This window comes from Rhea americana, unplaced genomic scaffold, assembly GCF_003343005.1.
Source record: "Rhea americana isolate MKP2758 unplaced genomic scaffold, rheAme1 scaffold_109, whole genome shotgun sequence".
Taxonomy (NCBI): Eukaryota; Metazoa; Chordata; class Aves; order Rheiformes; family Rheidae; genus Rhea; species Rhea americana.
The window spans coordinates 967,939-986,208 of NW_028185139.1; the positions used below are offsets into that span (position 1 = coordinate 967,939).

The 18,270-nt window shown below is 37.1% G+C and overlaps 1 protein-coding gene across 4 annotated transcripts in view; it reads left to right on the top strand.

Annotated features, from left to right (window-relative positions):
* Positions 1 to 18,270, top strand: part of ENAH (ENAH actin regulator) — a 50,988-nt gene that overhangs the window by 31,085 nt on the left and 1,633 nt on the right. For 2 of the 4 annotated variants that reach the window (XM_085311649.1, XM_085311665.1), the window contains 9 exons: positions 588 to 1,388; positions 3,201 to 3,505; positions 3,768 to 3,901; positions 4,272 to 4,326; positions 4,458 to 4,506; positions 8,351 to 8,417; positions 10,373 to 10,435; positions 14,819 to 14,897; positions 17,610 to 17,667. In XM_085311649.1, coding sequence (XP_085167775.1) covers positions 588 to 1,388; positions 3,201 to 3,505; positions 3,768 to 3,901; positions 4,272 to 4,326; positions 4,458 to 4,506; positions 8,351 to 8,417; positions 10,373 to 10,435; positions 14,819 to 14,897; positions 17,610 to 17,667 — 1,611 coding nt within the window. The remainder of the gene's footprint in view (positions 1 to 587; positions 1,389 to 3,200; positions 3,506 to 3,767; positions 3,902 to 4,271; positions 4,327 to 4,457; positions 4,507 to 8,350; positions 8,418 to 10,372; positions 10,436 to 14,818; positions 14,898 to 17,609; positions 17,668 to 18,270) is intronic. The other 2 variants (XM_085311672.1, XM_085311658.1) reach the window with 2 other exon arrangements.

The window sequence follows — 18,270 nt, forward strand, 5'->3', positions numbered from 1 at the left end:
TTCTTGTTTGTTCTTTAGTAACAAACTCAATCCACAAAAGAAGTCAGTTTGTGGAAAAAGATGGGGTATGCTATGCAAGATCAGTCACTTTAGAGAGAAGGATTTTGTTGATGGTTTTATTCCATGTACTTTCCAGTTTGTGATGGAGTTTTTTCTGGGGAAGAGAAAGATGATATTTCCTTGCTGCCTATGTTATAATTTTTATTAGAACTGAAACAAATGTTAAGATCACTACACTTGCTTGCAATTTGCAACCAAACAATAAGATAAAAGCTGATAAAGGACTGATTAATCAATCCTGTATCTAATCAATCTCATAAATGGGATCTGAAAAAAAAAATTATTCCAGAACATACTTGTAAATTCAAATGTTGGCACAGAAATAGTTGGTGAAATTAAAAGCAGCTGTTGATAATATGTAAAACTTTCCTAACAGTATTTTCACTTGTGCCTAATCCTCTGGTACTAACTGTAGTCTACATTTATACATTTTATTTGAATGCTGGTTTTGTTGCTTCATTAGCTCCCTTTTTCTCTTTCTCCTTTTTTTATCCTGCCTTTGCTGCTGCTTTCCATCTTCTGTCCAGCTCCATCTTTCGACAACTCCCCGTATAGCACTCCACTTCCTGAGTACTCCAGTTGCCAGCCTCCTTCAGCACCTCCTCCATCATATGCAAAAGCAGTCTCAGCACCAATGGCAGAGGCCACACCGGAGTATGCTGTAGTGACTTCTGCACCACCGACTTCCACTCCCCCTACACCGCCTCTAAGGCACTCTGCATCACGTTTTGCTACATCTTTAGGCTCAGCTTTCCACCCTGTTCTTCCCCATTATGCTACAGTTCCTCGTCAGTTGAACAAAAGTTCTCGGCCCCCTTCTCCTGTGAATGCCCCAGCAACTTTGCCCCCAAATACGAAGCCTGTTGCCTGGTCTGCGCCCAGTTTTGCACCCCTTCCCCCATCTCCTCCAGTAATGATAAGTAGTCCACCAGGCAAAGCTACTGGTCCAAGACCTGTCCTCCCAGTGTCTGCTTCGAATCCAGTGCCCCAAATGCCCACGTCTCCTACTGCTCCAAATGGGCTTCCTGAAAGCGTGACTCATCCAGTTCCTTCGCCTTCTACCTCAGGTCCAACTCCGCCTCCGCCACCCCCTCCTCCGCCGCTGCCTTCCTTTCCACCTCTCTCATTCTCTGGACCTCAAGCTTCTCCTTCTCCAAACTCCCCTAATGCCTCGACTCCCTCATCCAAGCCTAGTGTTCTCCCTTCTCCCTCTGCAGCTACCCCTGCCTCTGTTGAGAACTCTCTAAACTCTGTGCTGGGAGACTCCTCTGCTTCTGAGCCAGTCTTGCAGGCAGCCTCTCAGCCGATTGAACCTACGACCCAGCAGGGTAAGGCTTTCTGTTATTGCTACTAATTCACTAATCAGGAATGCAGTCAAAACCAATTTGTATCAAACCCCTTAACTGCCCCTGAAGAATTAATAAAATGCTTCAAAAGTTGCAGTGATCTTAATACCACAATGAAATACAGTTTGGGAACTATGGTAAGAGAAACTTAAAAGAGAAGAGTTGGTTTTCATGGCAATCTGTCATAAGTAAAAGTCTAATTTATTAAGTTCTCGTTTATCAAGAGCAGAGCTCGTCAGATACATGCTTGATAAATCTTGCACTGTTATTTGAAACACTGTATTCATAGGCAGCATCAATGGTTTCCTAATGGCAGCCAGAGGGGAAGAGTGTATATGCAGCTTTGGATGTGTGAATGACCTTAGTGAGGAATAACCTGAATGACTTTGATACTCATGAATGTGGTTTAAAGTTTAGAAAGCAGTATGTAACTACTACAGCATTTCTTTCTGGATTGTGCTTATATTTCAATGTATGGGTATTATGCACGCATATTTAAGACTGAGTCTTCCTGTGGTATTCTACCAGTTAAGTTTAAAATGTTTTAGAAAAAACTTTGGTTAAGCAAATGCAATCCTAATGGAGACTCTACCAATGTTTTATAAGCGTATTTTACATGGATGTAAATATCTTTATATGAATCATCTGTTTTATGTTGATTTAATAGATTTAGTTCTTTGTATATTAGCGTGAACTAGCTCTATTAAGGGTATGGGCTTGCAAAGGGTTTCTAGGGGATAAGGTAGAATATAAATTCCTAGTGCTCAAGCCATGCAGAGTAGATCGTGTGTATACACTCATACGGTGCATTGAGGTGCGAGCTGCTCTGAGTGGGAGTAAGTGATCCCATTTTTGTTATGGAATAGGAGTATGCACATGGACACTGAATGACCACAAGAGTTTAAAATGCTTTTACCTTTTACACAGTGGCATTAGCATAATAGAAAACCAGGAAGACTTGTGTGTGAAGTCCAGACCGTTAGAGAGAGCTTAAGGTGGTTTCTCACCACTTTTAGGAGCTCAAGGCTGTTCTGTAATCACAGGTGGGTGGGTGGGTGTGGGAATGTTCTTTAGATACAATTTCTTAAACTGTTCCTATCATATAAACACTTCTAAGCTGCAGTAATGAGAATACTCTTTTCTTCAAAAAATGCTTTATATTGCATGTCAGTGTGAATTTAAAGAATTAAAGGAATCATAACTCTAAGGCTGGAAGAGCTTGTCCTCATTAGCTTAAATATGTCAGTCTTCTAACTCACTAATTAATGTTTTTATTTGATTATTAAAATTGATTCCCGAAATGTTTCCAAATGATATTTTTTATACAAGCTTAGCAATTGGTGTTGGAACTCCAGCATTGCAAGTGTTCACATGTTTGACTGTTTTTAAATGCTTGTTTTACAGTGAGAATTCTCTTTTGTTCAGTGAGGTTTTGACTTACGGTTTTCTCTTATGCACTATGATACTCGTACTTCACGTGACTCTCTCTGAAAGCTTTGCCTGTTTCTCTGTGTCACATTCTTCTTAGCTGCAGCATAGAACCTGATGGGAGGGTTATTGTATTCAAATATCTCTGCAGTTTCTGTTCTCCCATAGCATGTGATGAATGTCCATAGCCTTTAAGAATGTTCTCCCCTGCTGAAAACTGCAATGGTGTTTCTTGCCTGTAGAAAGGCAAAAGTTAATACTAGTAAACTTTTCATACACTGAAAAAAAAGAGCCAGTATTTATATGGAAATATCTTTCTATTCTAAATCATTAATGTAGTCTCTTTTTTTTTCTCTTTGATGTTAGGTGTTGTCCAAGGACCACCTGCACCTCCTCCCCCACCCCCATTGCCCCCTGGCCCAGCTCAGTCTTCAGTAGCAGTCCCACCTCCTCCTGGCCCACCACCACCACCTCCACTTCCACCCTCAGGGCCACCGCCGCCACCACCACCTCCTCCCCTTCCTAGCCAAGTTCCTCCTGTTCCTCTTCCACCTCCTGCCCCACCCCTCCCTGCCTCTGGATTTTCTGGGGGATTTATGTCTGAGGAAAATCGCCCTTTAACTGGACTAGCTGCTGCACTTGCTGGAGCCAAACTTAGGAAAGTGTCACGGGTAAATGCAACTGTTCTTTTCCTTTCTGGTTCATATTTATAAATTCTGTGCCCCTGAACTAGTTGTAATTTTTTATTTAAGGTAAATAGCAGTATAAAAGACATTTTGCGTAGACTTAATTCTTTATTAAAGCATTAAAAGATGTACTACTATCCCATCACRTTCTTTACGTGATTCTTTTTTTCTAGTATATGAATTTAGCTTCTTTGATTAAGTCAGTTATACATTTATTTGCATATATACTGTTTTGTGTGTTACAAAGGGTGAAGACTCCTCCAGCTCAAGTGGAGGAGGAAGCTCTGCTTCATCTAAAACTGACGGCGGCCGTGGAAATGGGCCGCTTCCCTTGGGAGGCAGTGGATTAATGGAAGAAATGAGTGCCCTGCTGGCCAGAAGGTAAGTAGCTGTATTATAGCCAGCATGGTTAACATAGAGGTATGTGTGTTGTTGTTGTTTTTTTAACATCTCCCTCCAGCTGGCATCTGCTTGCTCATGTTGTTCTGGGAAGTCAATAATGCCTTGTCCATAGCCATTTTCGCTAAAGTATAATTGAGTACTTTTGTGCAAGTCTTTGTGCAGCAGTAGAGGATACAGTAGGGCTTTGTCCTTGGAAGTGTATTTTAACATTAACTTTCTTTTACACTAACTTTTTTTTAATACTAATTTTCTATTGTCTAGATATTGAGATGAGTATATTCTTAATTGCGCTGAACAGCAACTTCCCATCTTAAGGCATGAACTTGATAACCTTTTTCTCTGCTTATAGGAGAAGAATTGCTGAAAAGGGATCAACAGAACCAGAGCAGAAAGAAGATAAAACTGTGAGTTGACTAGTTATCTGTTTAAAATTATTCAATAGTAGTTCATGCAGATGATTCTAATGGTGCAAATGATATGTTGTTATTGTTTTTTTTTCTCTCTCTCCTTTTCTCCTTTCCTCCCTTTTAATYAGGAAGAATCAGAGTCTTCAGCTTCTAAGGTTTCTTCAACAAGCACACCTGGTAAGTAGCATAGGTTTGTGAGCTATGACTCTGTAAATCCATTTATATTAATGCTGAAATCTGATAATGAATCTCAGTCAGCTGTGCTGAATTTTGGAGTTTGGCTCTTATCCCATCGTTACAACCTGGCATTTTGCTTTCAAATTGTTCCTGGTTCAGAAGTGTCTCGGAAGAAAGCAGATGAAAGAACTCTCATTAGAATACTAGCATAGTATTGCTATAGTAATAGTGTAGGAACATCCAGTGTTGAATCTGTGGGGTTAATGCATAGAAAGTGATTGGCAGGGAATGTGAAAGCACATTGTGTTTCAGTTATTACAGGACATGAATTGGAACAGTAGTTTGTTTTCCTTCAGGGCTGGCATAGAAAACTATCATCTGTAGGTACTTCAGTAGAGTTTACTCAAATACAAGTGTCTATTCCAATTTGTAAGTATATGGAGTAGAAATTCTTCAAGCATAGGTCTTCTGCTGATATGTGACTGTAACAGACATTTATATCAAACTCAGTAGTTGGTGAAGATGCATTGTCAGTATGTATATTCATACAGTAAATGCTTGTATTACAAGGACTTGAATGAGGGACTTTTTTCCTCATCTTTAGTAGTACCTTCAATACAGCTTTAGCATCCCTGGCTACCTCACCCTGTGTGCATACTTCTGTATGAGGCTGAGGATGTGCCATGTAATCTGCACTCTGCAGACTGCTGAATGAAAAGGAGAGATGGGAGCTAAATGTGTCTTGATGGAAATAATGGAAAAAACTGTGAACATTGAGATATAGTAGATAGCCTGGAGAAATTAGACTGCAAAGCAATAAATGACTTTAAAAAGATGGAAAACCTGTTTTACATTATCTTCTGAGTTTACTTAGTTTCAAAATCACAGAGATGATCTTGGTATTACGAGTTACCTTTTGGAAGAACCAATTGTCTGAGGATGTGATAGACCAGGAATGGAAAAAACCTRGTCAGGTTGCTGTCAAAGTAGGAATGTAATAAGAGGTAGTACACGTAAGGAAGAAAATTGTTTTTTCGGGTTGACTTTCTAGAGATTTGAGAAGAACTGATCAAAATTGGCTGGTCTGGACTTACCAAGTGAGTAAGAGCAGAATTGTTAGGATTCAGATAGTGAGTCTGATGTATACAAACACTGAAATGAAGATGAATCCTTTCTCAGTCCTGCTTGATATATTCATAGAGTAGCATTCTCTTTTGAATTCTGTATCTTTGAATGAGAAGTGGTTAGCTGCAAACTATGCTGTATTTCAGAGTTGCATAGGATTATTTCTGAGGTCAGGCTAAAGGTGGTTGGTTTTGTAAAAGTATGCTGAGCAGTCTGGATGGTGGATCTRTCATGAAAGCACTTCTAGTGTTATGGGCACAACTTTGGCAACGAAAAGAACACACCTTATAAATAGTAAATCCCTTATTTGCCTAATTGCTTTATTTTAATCAAGCTGCTAAAATATTGAGCAGTTACTTTTGTTCATTTACAGTATATTACACGTAGTCCAATTTGTGTAATTAAGGCTGATTCTAATTAGAAATATAATTAAAATTGTTTTATGCAAACTTGTTAGCGTTGTACCTCTACTTCAGTGTTACACTTGCCATAATAGCATGTAGGAAGGGTGAATCATCAGTGTTCCAAGTCCTCTGCCAGAAGGAGTATGATATTGTGGGTGCATTTCTTCCTGCTTGGGCTTAGGGCTGCTTAGGCTTATTTTTATGTATTTCAACTCTTCTAAGGGACTGCACTCTTTTTCTGCCCCAATGACTTACCGCGGGAGTTACACCGTGATTATTTAAGACTTATTAGTCCTTCTCTGTATAATGTACAGAGAAAAAGGGGAAAGAAGTACGTAAGCCATGCGATAGRACAAGAGGCAATGAGCACAAACTGAAACACAGGAAGTTCTGCCTGAATATGAGGAGGAATTTCTTCACTGTGAGAGTGACAGAGCACTGGAACAGGTTGCCCAGAGAGGTTGTGGAGTCTCCTTCTCTGGAGATTTTCAAAACCCACCTGGACATGATCCTGTCTGACCTGCTCTAGGTGACCCTGCTTGGGCAGGGAGGTTGGACTAGATGATCTCTAGAGGTCCCTTCCAACCTTACTGATTCTGTAATTGTATAAAGCTAAGTAAAATCTAAATTAAAACATGTTAGGTAATACTATAACCAAAGCAAGCTCAAAACCATGGGATAGGTAACAGAAAACTAACTCCTGCAGGATTTTGCTGTTTCAGCTAGATAATAATCATGGGATCCTTGAGTAAATTGCAATGATAGTAATAAGTTCTTAAATAATTTTGCAAATACAGCTAAAATCGTGCTTAAAATAAAACTAAGGCTGGAGAAATTTTGAAGCGTGGTGTAGCAAATTATTGTAATAAAGCCTGAGACCTGCTGCATGGCGGCACTGGCACTAGCAGCTACTAGCACTGGAAACATGAAATTCGTTGGGTCATAGGATGTGCTGGTAAACTTCTAGAATTCATCTCTGTATCTTGCTGCATGTCAGAGAACTTCTTGTTTACTGTGAGGTTCTGAAAGAACATTTCTACCTCTCAGCTTACTCAACTTAGAGTTGGGCAATAAAAAGGGGACAAAACCAAAAAATAGAAATAAAGGCAAATACAATCAGTCATAAATAAAGTAAGCCCTGAGGGGGAAAAATAAGTAACAATTTGCAGTATAAAAAGAATATTTTAGATTATGCAGGTTGTAAGGAATGAAAATCTGATCCATAAGGAATGATAATCACCTTTGTGGTGATAGGTATGTCATGAGGAAGGACTAGGTGAGATCACAAGAAGGAAAAGAATTCATTCACCATGCAAGTACACAAAATGAACAGTCCTAAACTGAATTATTTGCTCTATTTTGGCAATGATTTATGTCCGCCTTTAGTTGACAGACAAAGGTACGCAATAAAGGTAGTTTTCACACCTGACTTGAGATTGCTGTAATAAACTCAAGATTCTGAGTTAGAGCTTCTTGGAGGAGATTCTAAGCGGAACTGAAAACATGTTCCACAGTGGAAAGTGAGGCATGAGCGTAAAGGTAGGTTTGGATTTATTTTTAAACTTGAATACAAATTAAACTTACCTGTATAAACCAGGCCCCAAAGTTGCCTTCTACAGTGCTTACCCTTCAGATTATAAACTAACTGAACAGGAGAAGAGACACATAATAAAATTTTGTCTAGTATCATGCTGCAGTAAGTAAACTAGAATCCCTTTTGGATCCAAGTGCTATTTACCTTTAGTCTTCAGTCTGTATTGTTTTGAAAGCGGAAGTGATATATGTCAGCTTTAGAAGCATCATTTGGGGGYCAGAACTTTGGAAAACAAATACTTTGTTGCTGAGAAATATTTTAGTTGCATGAAGTCATGTCATCCCTACTGTTGCTTCATGGAAATTGACGTCAAATTATTTTTACATAGTTCTTTAGCAGTTTAAAAACATACCCCCCACTGCTTGAGGTTGACTCTCTGATTATTGTTTCAGAATTCTGTAGTTTGCAACTGAAGAAATAAAATACAAAGGTGTAAGCAGACCTTTTCCTGGCTGGTTTAAGATTCGAATGGTGTTTATGAAAATCTGAGATTTCTAGATGCTATCACAATATGAATTATCATTTATACTTGACTAAAAGTAAGATGAATACTACAAGAGGTGGTTGGTTTACTATGAAAGAGCCTAATGCAAGGTTGTGTTAATTAAAAATAATAATAATAATAATAAWAAAAGCTGACTTAAGTTTCCAGATACTTCAAGTTTCCTCACGTAATTATACAATGAATAGAAAAGTTCTTAATCTTTTTGTTGTTTGACAGAATTAACGAGAAAACCTTGGGAAAGAACAAATACAGTGAATGGAAGCAAGTCACCTGTTATCTCCAGGTACTCCCTTTGGTATTATTAGGTATCTTTTCCACATGTTTGCTGCTGATGTTCATGCTGCTAAAGATACTGGCCTAAAATAGCAAAATTATCTAAACAGTTGTAAAAGCAAAATTTTAACTTTATGATTTTAAAGTGCTGTTGTGAAACTTTTTGGCAGATTTTATTAAGAATGAATTTTGTTTTTTGAAGAGGACTAATAAATGAAATTTTGATAATAAAAGTACAAAGCAAAAAGAATCCTTAATTATTGGTGTATAATTTAAATAATTGTTATGTATTTTTGGCTACAGCAGTATTTAATTCTCTCAATACATATTTCTTTAAACTTAAAAGTCTCTTCTCCTTTGTATTACTATGCTAAATATAGAATGTATATGTAGATATTCAAGCCATCTTGGTGAAACTCAATTCTGTGACATTTTTCCAACCAATCCGAAGTTGTCCATCCTAAAGAAATATTAAAGCAAAGATTAGTTAGCCCAATGAAGGACATGTAACCTGCCAACCAGAATTTTAGTAGATAATACAAAGGCACAAAATAAGTGCTTTATCAATTTTTTTCATTTTGAGGTATATTTAATTACCATTTATATTAAGGAGAAGGCTTACGGTTCATTTTAGAATTCCTGTATATTCTGCATACAGAGTTAGTGATTCTTATCTTACCTGTGATAATCTGAACAAGTTATCTGAATTTCTTGAAAGATAAAAATAATAATAATAATAATAATAATAACTTTGAGAATAATTTGTTTGAAATAACTGAATTTGCATTAAAATTCTGGTATTTTGGGAACAGCTATGTGAGGTTTGATTAGAGAAGAAAATAACTATTCTGCAAGTGGCATTACTTGTGGTTGAGCTCTTCCACTCTTGAAATGTAGCACAGAACAGCATCAGCATATTGGTATCCTTTTCTTAGTTTCAGAAATAACCAGGTCAGTAGCTTAAAATTTCTCTAGCTTGGATTCTGACTGATTTTTACCCCAAACCCCCATCAAAAACCTAGTGACATTGATGGTCGTATCCTCTCTGTTAATGTCATTTTGGCAAAGTTCTTAGGAAAATTCTGCTTTACCAGTCTTGACTTTTTTTTTTCCCGCCTTATCCTTCTCTACCTTCTCCACCTTCTCCACCAAGTAGATCTTACATGTTTTACAGGTCTCTGTTTTCAGGCAGATCAAGGTATTAATATGTGGCATTGAGCAGAAATTTGTCAAAGAAATAATTTATATAGAGAATCCTGAAGTGGGCTTCAGATTTCATATTCACTGAACTGACCATTTGGATATCGATCTCCTGTGTAGAAGCAATTGAAGGAAAAGTGAAGGGATAAATAATGGGCAGCTTTCCCTATCAGACTCCTTTGTGGAGTCTAGGTTGTCCTTAAGCCTTGGTTCTGCCTGTCTCTGCACCCATGATTTTTCATAGACATATTTCACTGATACTATTTCAGCTSGTTAAATGTGGAGGTACTGAGGTGTGCTTAACAAAGGTTTTGTAAAAAGTACAGACATTGAGACTTGCTCATTATTCATCAGTCAGGGGAGATCTTTCATCTGCTAAGCCTAGAGAACCTGCCTCTGACCTGTGCAGAGAGGATATGAGTCACTTTGGGGAATTAAACAAAGCATGCTTTAGAAAAGCATGTAAGCAAGTAAGCAAAAATCTCTTTAGAGCTTCCAAACAAGGACACGGTAAAGGACGTGTTGTTCAGAATGAATGTTCAAATATTTTAAAATAACTACTGTCCTATTTAAAAGACCTTTCTCTTGCAGCATAGACTTTAAAAGACTGGAGCTCCTGGCTTTTAGTATTTCCTGATACATTCACAATAGAATTCGCAGAACATAATTGGTGAAACTAAAGTATTAATGTATTTAAGGTTCTAGAATTGAATATAATTAAGCTCTATTGTAGCTTGTTAAGGTAGTGTTTCCTCCCCTTCATAGACGGGAATCTCCGTGGAAAAATCTGATTGTTTCTGAAAACAGGTTCTATGATTCATTGAACAGGTATCATCCTGTTTGAGACTTTGTAATAACCAGTCCAGGGTTGGACTTTTTCTACGTGGATTAGTAATCACCACACACAGGTGATCAGGTTCCTCCTAACATTTTATTTGTCCAATTGAGCCTGTTTTTGGAGTGGTTAAGAGCATCTGGTTCCACTGGCAATCTGAGATGTTTTAAAAACTAGCACTGAATTGGTATTAAATACTGGATTTTTGATCATCACCACCTGCAAAGGTACAAATACCTCTCAGATCTGCCAAGAATTACTGAACCATCTACAGTGTCTTGAGAAGTAGACCTTCAAAGGTTTAAGTTTAGACACACAGGAAGGGCAATTATCTGTCCAGTTGAGTTTTCACTTTTGCCACAAGATAACAAGCCTAATTTAAAAATGCAAAAGAAAAAAAAAAGAAAAGGACTTATTAAATACGGAATTTAAGTTTTTGTTTTGGACAAATTTGCAAAGTTAGGRTTAATGCTGTATTTTAAGCTGCAGGTTTCAGTTTCACTCTAGCGGTAGTCAAAATACTGACATTCAAAGCCTTCAGATTTTAAAAGGACTTTCAAATTCTAGCTTTGTTTTACATCAAAGCACACACTGTGGTGACTACTTATTCTTTTGTATAAAAAGTTCCCCTATTAGCTACTTATCTTGGGTGGTGTATTTTGCATGTTGGCACGAATAAAATCTGTATATTGCATGTTTGATTTAAGCTGTTTATGGGAGTATCAACATTGCCTCACTGTCCTAGTAGGCAATGCTATGAAAAACCACATGGGGAGAGCTCTGCAGCCATCTCAGGACCTAATGGCTGGGTTGTTATACTGGCTTTTTCAATAGCTGACCTCTTTAATGGCAGCTACAGTCACCTTTATTCTTTTTTTTTCTGAGCAAACTGAAGAAGAAAAAAAGAACAATTTAGCAAGGGAGAAAGCTAGATTTGACAGAGATAAGACGTCCCCCAGTCTGCAGATTACAGTCTTTTGGATTTGTCCGAAAGAAGTATTTCTTACAAGACGTATCTGAAAGAAAAAGTTGAATACATTCTTAAGACGAAGTGGTAGAGTTTATAATAAAGATACTTTCCTGTTGAACTTTGACAGATAATTATTCTGATGGAGAATATAGCATATGATCTCATTTTAAAGATCTGAAACAAAAGAAAGAAGTATCAGCCTATTTGTAGAGATCAGTTCTTTAAAGTGTAAGTTCTTTTTATTAAGACATTTAAGTGTATACTTCTTTGAATTGTTCCATTACAGCATATAGCTGGTTCCTCTTATAACTTATGAGGAATCACCTTTTGGAGATCAATCCTTTTTTAAATCACGTTGGGTAAATGCCATAATGCCATAATGCCATAGTGTATGGGACCAAAGTGATAGTTAATGGAAGTGATCAGAGTGAAACTCGGTATGGAGACTCTGGAAAAACTCTTGCTGCTTTGCTTAGAAAGAAGTCAGTGGTATACTTTTAGGGGAGAACTGCAGATAGCATTTTTAATATGAGACGTTTGATGAAGCAATAATTGTTGAAGCTCACAGCTTTATACATTTTTGAGCAAATAATTCTTTCATGGCATTTCATAAGGAACTAGTAGATCAGTGTCTAAATGTTTCTTATAGAGGATCCCAAATTGTGGTTTGTCTTCATAGCATTAGCACGTACTCTAGTTCTTCTGTGGGTTGCAAGGTGAACTCTATTTTCCAGCTGCTTCCACTATGAAACTATTCAATATTTTTGTGTTCTATCTTAAAATCAATGGATTGTATATTTCATTTCAGTGTGTTTCAGGTCAAATGATGTTAGTAATATCACTTTCAGAACTTGTATTTAGATTGTCTAAAAAGCTCTAGCAATACAGTACTTCTGATCCCAGGTGCCTAACAGAGCTCCTAGAATACAGGATGTTCCTGCACCTGTCTGCCTTGATGCAAAGTCCAGCACCAAAGGCACAGTTATACATTCCTGGTGGCTGACTGTTTTGCATGCTTATCTGCTGGCAGTTTTTCCTAAATTGCTGCCGCTAGACTTGACAAAATTAATTTGTCTGTGCCTGGAAATAATTGTGAAATATTTAAAAGAATGGTTTCTACCACCTGCACTGGAGTTCTTGCCTTTTAAAAAGGAGGAATGGATTCAGGTGTGCTAATTTAAAATATTTTGTCACCAGAATTACTTGGTAGCTATAAATGTGTATTAGAATGTTGCCAGGCTTTCAGGTGAGGCAAATGTGACCTGCATAGGTTGGATGGAAAAGAAAATATGCAACACTTGTGTCCCATGCTGTTTCTTAATATTTTTCACGCTGAGAAATAGGTAGAAGTATCTGCCTGAGAGTACAAACCTAAGAAAGTTTTTGTAGTATCAAAGAGACAGTTTAATCTGTCTCCTTCCTGTTGAAAGTCACATTTCAGGTGTTTTTTCCCCCTCAGAAAATAAGAAAATAGATCTGTCAATTTATAAACCCCTTCTATAAACTCCAGCTAGTACTGAACATATAGTGTAATTGGACAAATCTTAATTTCTTCCTGAACGAACTGCAGTCTTGTAAGGAAAGAYGGATTAAATCTGAAGATAATGTATTTTGTGCCTTTTTTAAAAATGGGAGAGGTCATTATTCTTTGAGGGAAAGCACAGCTTTTGTTAGCTAAATTGAAAATATCAAAATAAACAGAAAAATTCAAGTGATAGACCTACCTATATTCCTCACATRTTCTGATTTATTCCGAATAAAAACAGTTTTATGATATATATTTGAAAGAACATAAACCACAAAGTTGTACCATTCCAGCTGGTTTACCCTTTTCCTATTCCTGGTCACCTCCCATCTTAAGTAAGAACACACAACTTAAGGTAAAAAAAAAATCTAGAAAGAAAATGTAGCGTTTCCCCTCTGTTAGAATTATTGTGGCATGTTAACTTCAAGGAAGGGTAGGATAGCAGGTGGAATAAACTGGGTCGCACTTCTTTGTTCCTGCATGCAGCATCACTGAACAAAAAGCCTGCCCAAAATTTTGTTTCTCACTCAAATTCTTACGTAAGAGGAATTCATCTTGGAATGAACTGACAGCAGTTTTATAAACAGTTTCTTGTTGTTTTAACATTTTGTTGAAACACTGAGAGAAAGAATGTTATGCAAGGTGTGAAGAGTAATTAAGAACATAATGTGGATGTTTTGAACCATGGTGGGTAAGTGATTTAGAGCTAGGTGATCAGATAAATTCTTATGAGTGTCAGCCTCCTCTTAGAGCCCTTTGAAATGATACTCTCTATTTGAAGGCCTCTGTGAACCAACTTTATTTCTGGGCCTGCAGAGCTTGCAGTGGGCGGTGTATGTTACCTGGCATATATCTTTTACAAAACTCCATGCACATTTGAGACTAAGTTAGATGTGTATCTAACGTAGGTGCCACATAACTGGCATGGATGCTATCAAGAGTTTCATTCTCCAGAATATTTTTCATACGACTTACTATCCCCTTTTACTCTGTTACACACCACCCATCCTTCCGTGCTTTAGAGAACCATTTTTGCCTTCCAGTTCTTAGTGTTTAGCTTCTCTCTGTGCTTATAGCTGTGCATATGCAAGTCCTGTGGAAGTATAGTAAGTATATGAGACAGAGTTATGCGTTAAATATATGGCAAAGGCCAGAAGAGAGAAATGAGAAGATTGAAAACATTCTTATTCTGGGAAGTTTTTAAGAAATGCAAACCAATTTGTTTGTAAGAACATCTTAGGTGTCTTAGAGTATTATGTAACCAAAACATTGAACACTATGTAGTCCCAGACATTAGAACTTCCACTCGAGTGTTATCTATAAATCTTGCTATTGTTACAATATTTATGCTTTCAGTAGCTTTAGGAAAGAATTCATGGAATAATTTGCACTGGAAGGGACCTCTAGGGCAGACTATTCCAACGTCCTGCTCCATCAAGTTTTGAACRTCTCCCAGGATGATTCTTCAACATTCTTTTTAGTTGCAGGATGAGTGTAGTCATTAGTCAGAAGGAATATTTCTTTGAGAAAACCTCTTTTAAMATGAGCGAGTAGTTTAAGAGGGAAAATATTTGACATTTGAAGGAGTTTAATTTTCTGTGAACTTTATGAAAAATATTAGAAACCACTGACTGAAATACGTCTCTTAGCTGAATAGTTCTTGTTTTGAACTAATATCTCATGGTAATTAATATTTTCAGGGTGTGGAAAATGTTCTTGGTTGTTGGTTTTCATTCTGTGTGGTATTTTGGGTCCCACTTTTTTTTTATTAACGTTCTGATTCTTTAATATAATTTTGATGAATGTTAGCAAATTGGAGAAGTCTGTGTATACTGTAATAACAAGTGACCAGTAATTCATTAATTTGTTTTTCTACTACAGACCAAAATCTACACCAACAGGGCAACCCAGTGCCAACGGAGTACAGTCAGAAGGTCTAGATTATGACAGATTGAAGCAGGTACATATATAATACTTTGAATGGAAAACCATTAGAACTTGTAGCTGTCAAATACCTGTTTTGAACTGTTTTATTAACTAGTTCTAAACTTAGATACTTATTKAGTAGTTATCAGTAGTTTCTCCTCAAATTTATTTCAATATTGTTAGGAGCTATATCTGCCTACGCAGCCCCGTTACATTCTCCTCGATCCTTGCTCCTGCTTTTGTATTATACAAYATGCAAAAGACGGTACCATGAATGGAATTTGGAAGTTATTGTTTGAAAGCTTTTTCTCCTCTCTCCCAAAACAAACAAATATCCAACAGAGCCGTTCCAGCAGAATAAGAATCACTATACATATATATATACACACACACACACACACACACACACACATATATATATATATACACACACACACACACATATACACATATGTATATACATAGATATGTATATACATACACACACACATAAAAATAAATCAGACTTGGACACTTGTGGTAATGAGTTTGGTGGCAAAACAGCATCCAATGATACCGCCTTTTCTGGAGATGCACTGGCTATCAGTAGAGTAGATATTTGTGTGAAGTAGGAAGCCTTTAGAGTAGAAAAAAATGTTATAGCATGCTATGAAACTTTTTTTTAGTAACAATTACCTATACAGAACTGGCAAGTGTGCCATAATCTGTGTGCCAACAGGCTCGGGAACAGGTCTCCTGTCACTTGTATCAAGGCAGGAGATTTCAGTTAGCAGCATCAYTGATACTTAGAGACTTGACCTTCCTTGCTAGAAGGGAAGGAATCCCTCATTAGCAAATGTATACAATTCATTGCTCTCTTCCAGGCTACTAAAAAGTCTGCCTTTGGTGAGGTTATAATAGGGTCTTGATGATAAATCTGGGTGATTGTAGTGTCTCAAGGTATGCTTTTGAAAGTAGTTGATATCTGGGACATTGAGATGATGTTGATCCTGGAGTGCTTGAGTAAGGTGTTTTTATGTTCTCCATCTCAGATAATACTGCTGTTTTTTTCCCTTCCTATCACGCTTCATGCTCCCCCTACTAATATGTAGGGTGYTCAGGAAATGAGAGGGAAACCTACACCAAGAAAATATGATGGCCAAAAGCAATATTGATATCACTGATACTTAACTGCTTTTTGTCGTCACAATAAGTGTTTCTGATGGCTTACTTATGTATATTCTTTCTGGATCAGAAAAACTATTCCTGATTATTCCACAATTATTGCCCTGGAAACTTTTGAATGCTCTACGAAATAAGGCAATTTTCTATTTTCCAATCTCTATTGCTTTCAGAGGGGAGAAAGACCTACACGCACACTCAGTGCATTCTTTGATTTTTGTGCTGTTATGCAGAAAGATATATTTGGCTTCTACAGACTGTTTTGGGGGTACATGTGGCCTTTTCAATGTCCCAGTTACTTTATTGCAGAGAATATCAACACAGATAATGCAGCATATTCTTGCTCATTGGATGAACTGTATTTTTTCCATTGACTTCCATCCAAGTCTCTACAATGCCTTTGCATTTTTAAAAATGAGACGAGTACTTTAATTCTGCAAGAAAGCCTTGTGCTTGTTGGGGTTGGGCAGCTAGCCTGCAGGCCTGGGCTTTGCCTGCCAGCTCAGGCTCCAAGCTTGGGATTCTAGTATCTGTTGAGGAGACACTGCACTTTCTGTGATCTCAGGAAGTTTTTTGGTAGTGATGCTACAGCTCACAGATGCCTGTGTGGATGATTTTTACTATGTTGTTTGTGGTTCTTTGGAATTGAATTCTGTGTAGCTCCTATAAGCACACAAAACTCAGCTATCTCAAGCTTCCTGCAGGCTGAGCCTTGCCCTCTGCGTGGGTTGTCTCGGTTTAGGCCAAAACAGGCGGTTACTGTGACGTGTGGGACACGCTGCCCGTTCCTAATCCGCGCGCTTCGCAGTAACGTCTTGCAGATCCCTGCTCTGAGGGGAGCGTTGCGTCTGTTCCTGCTCTGTCAAGCAGGAGGATAATTTGAGAGAGGTCACTTAGACTTTGACAGATGCCCTTATCAAAAAAAGGGAGGGGAGAGAATCTAATAGTAGAGTAGATAACCTGCACATTAATGTTCTAACAGCAACTGAACTGAAAAGCTAAAAAAAAAAAAAAAAAAAAAGCTGAATGTTATTATCAAGAACACAATCTTCTGAATGAGTTTATTCCTCCCACTGATTACATTTGTGCTGGGATTTGACAGTATGCTTTAGAGGAACGAATGATACTTTTCTCTACTTTGATTTTAAATACTTTTTTTTGAAAAAAAAAATAYCTAAAATACCAAGTCAGTGATAGAAAAGGCTGTAAAAAACAGTGTATGCGTGAGAGCATTTAACTTGGTCGTTTCCATTAGGTCAAATTCCACTTATTTGTCTGTGTGGCTCTGTCTTCTGTATTTAACAGTTGCCTTAGTGCAGTGTTCTAACTTAAGTATGTCCCTTCACCTGTAATAAATACTGCAGGAATCAATTTATAGGACTTCTATAGTGATATTTATCTTTTTTTTTAAATTGTACCTGCAGTAAGGATATTTTAGATCTTGGGGATTCATTTTGAAGATAAAAGGTGGATTTTAAAATTCAAAAGGGTTAAAGATTATTTAAAGGTTAAAGTAATTTTGGACTTCTTAGTTGAAAACTAAATGTTGCAAAATTAATTTATTGCTTGCACTCTGACACCATAGGATATTTTAGATGAAATGAGGAAGGAGTTAACAAAATTAAAGGAAGAACTCATTGATGGTAAGTATCAATTTGTTTGCATTTTTTTGAGTCATAGAGTAAGTAATTTTTAAGTAGCTGAAGATGCACAAAAAATGTAAATTTAAAATTTCTAAGAATGACAGACTGATAGAAGTTTTGCTTGTCATCAAATTTTTGTTTGTGTCAAACCCATTCTAGTTGATGTGCTTGTGTAAATATGTTTTATTTCCTCTAATGTTGTCTATATGGACAGTGAGTGTTTTTTTTTCTTTGATAGTGCATTGACTCTCAGTAGTGTCTTCTAAAAGTGGTTGGCTGTGTGCCTGTTGAATGATTTGCAATTATTCTTAATATCATGTGGTTGTAGGTGGGTTATTTTCRTGATTAATCCAGAGCTGTTAGGATGCATATTTCTAAATTATTAGTGTTCAGACTATGCTTGTTGCTTCCAGTTTTCAGTCTTCTCATATTTTATCTTAAACATAAGATTTGAAGAAAAAGATTTTTCACAGTTATTGGTTTTCCTGTTAASATAATCTTCTTTATTTTAACATAAAATGATCTTCTGTAAATATGGGAAATTATTAAGAAAAAAAGAATCATAAAGGTCCAAGAATCAGAAGTTAATAAAACACACATACA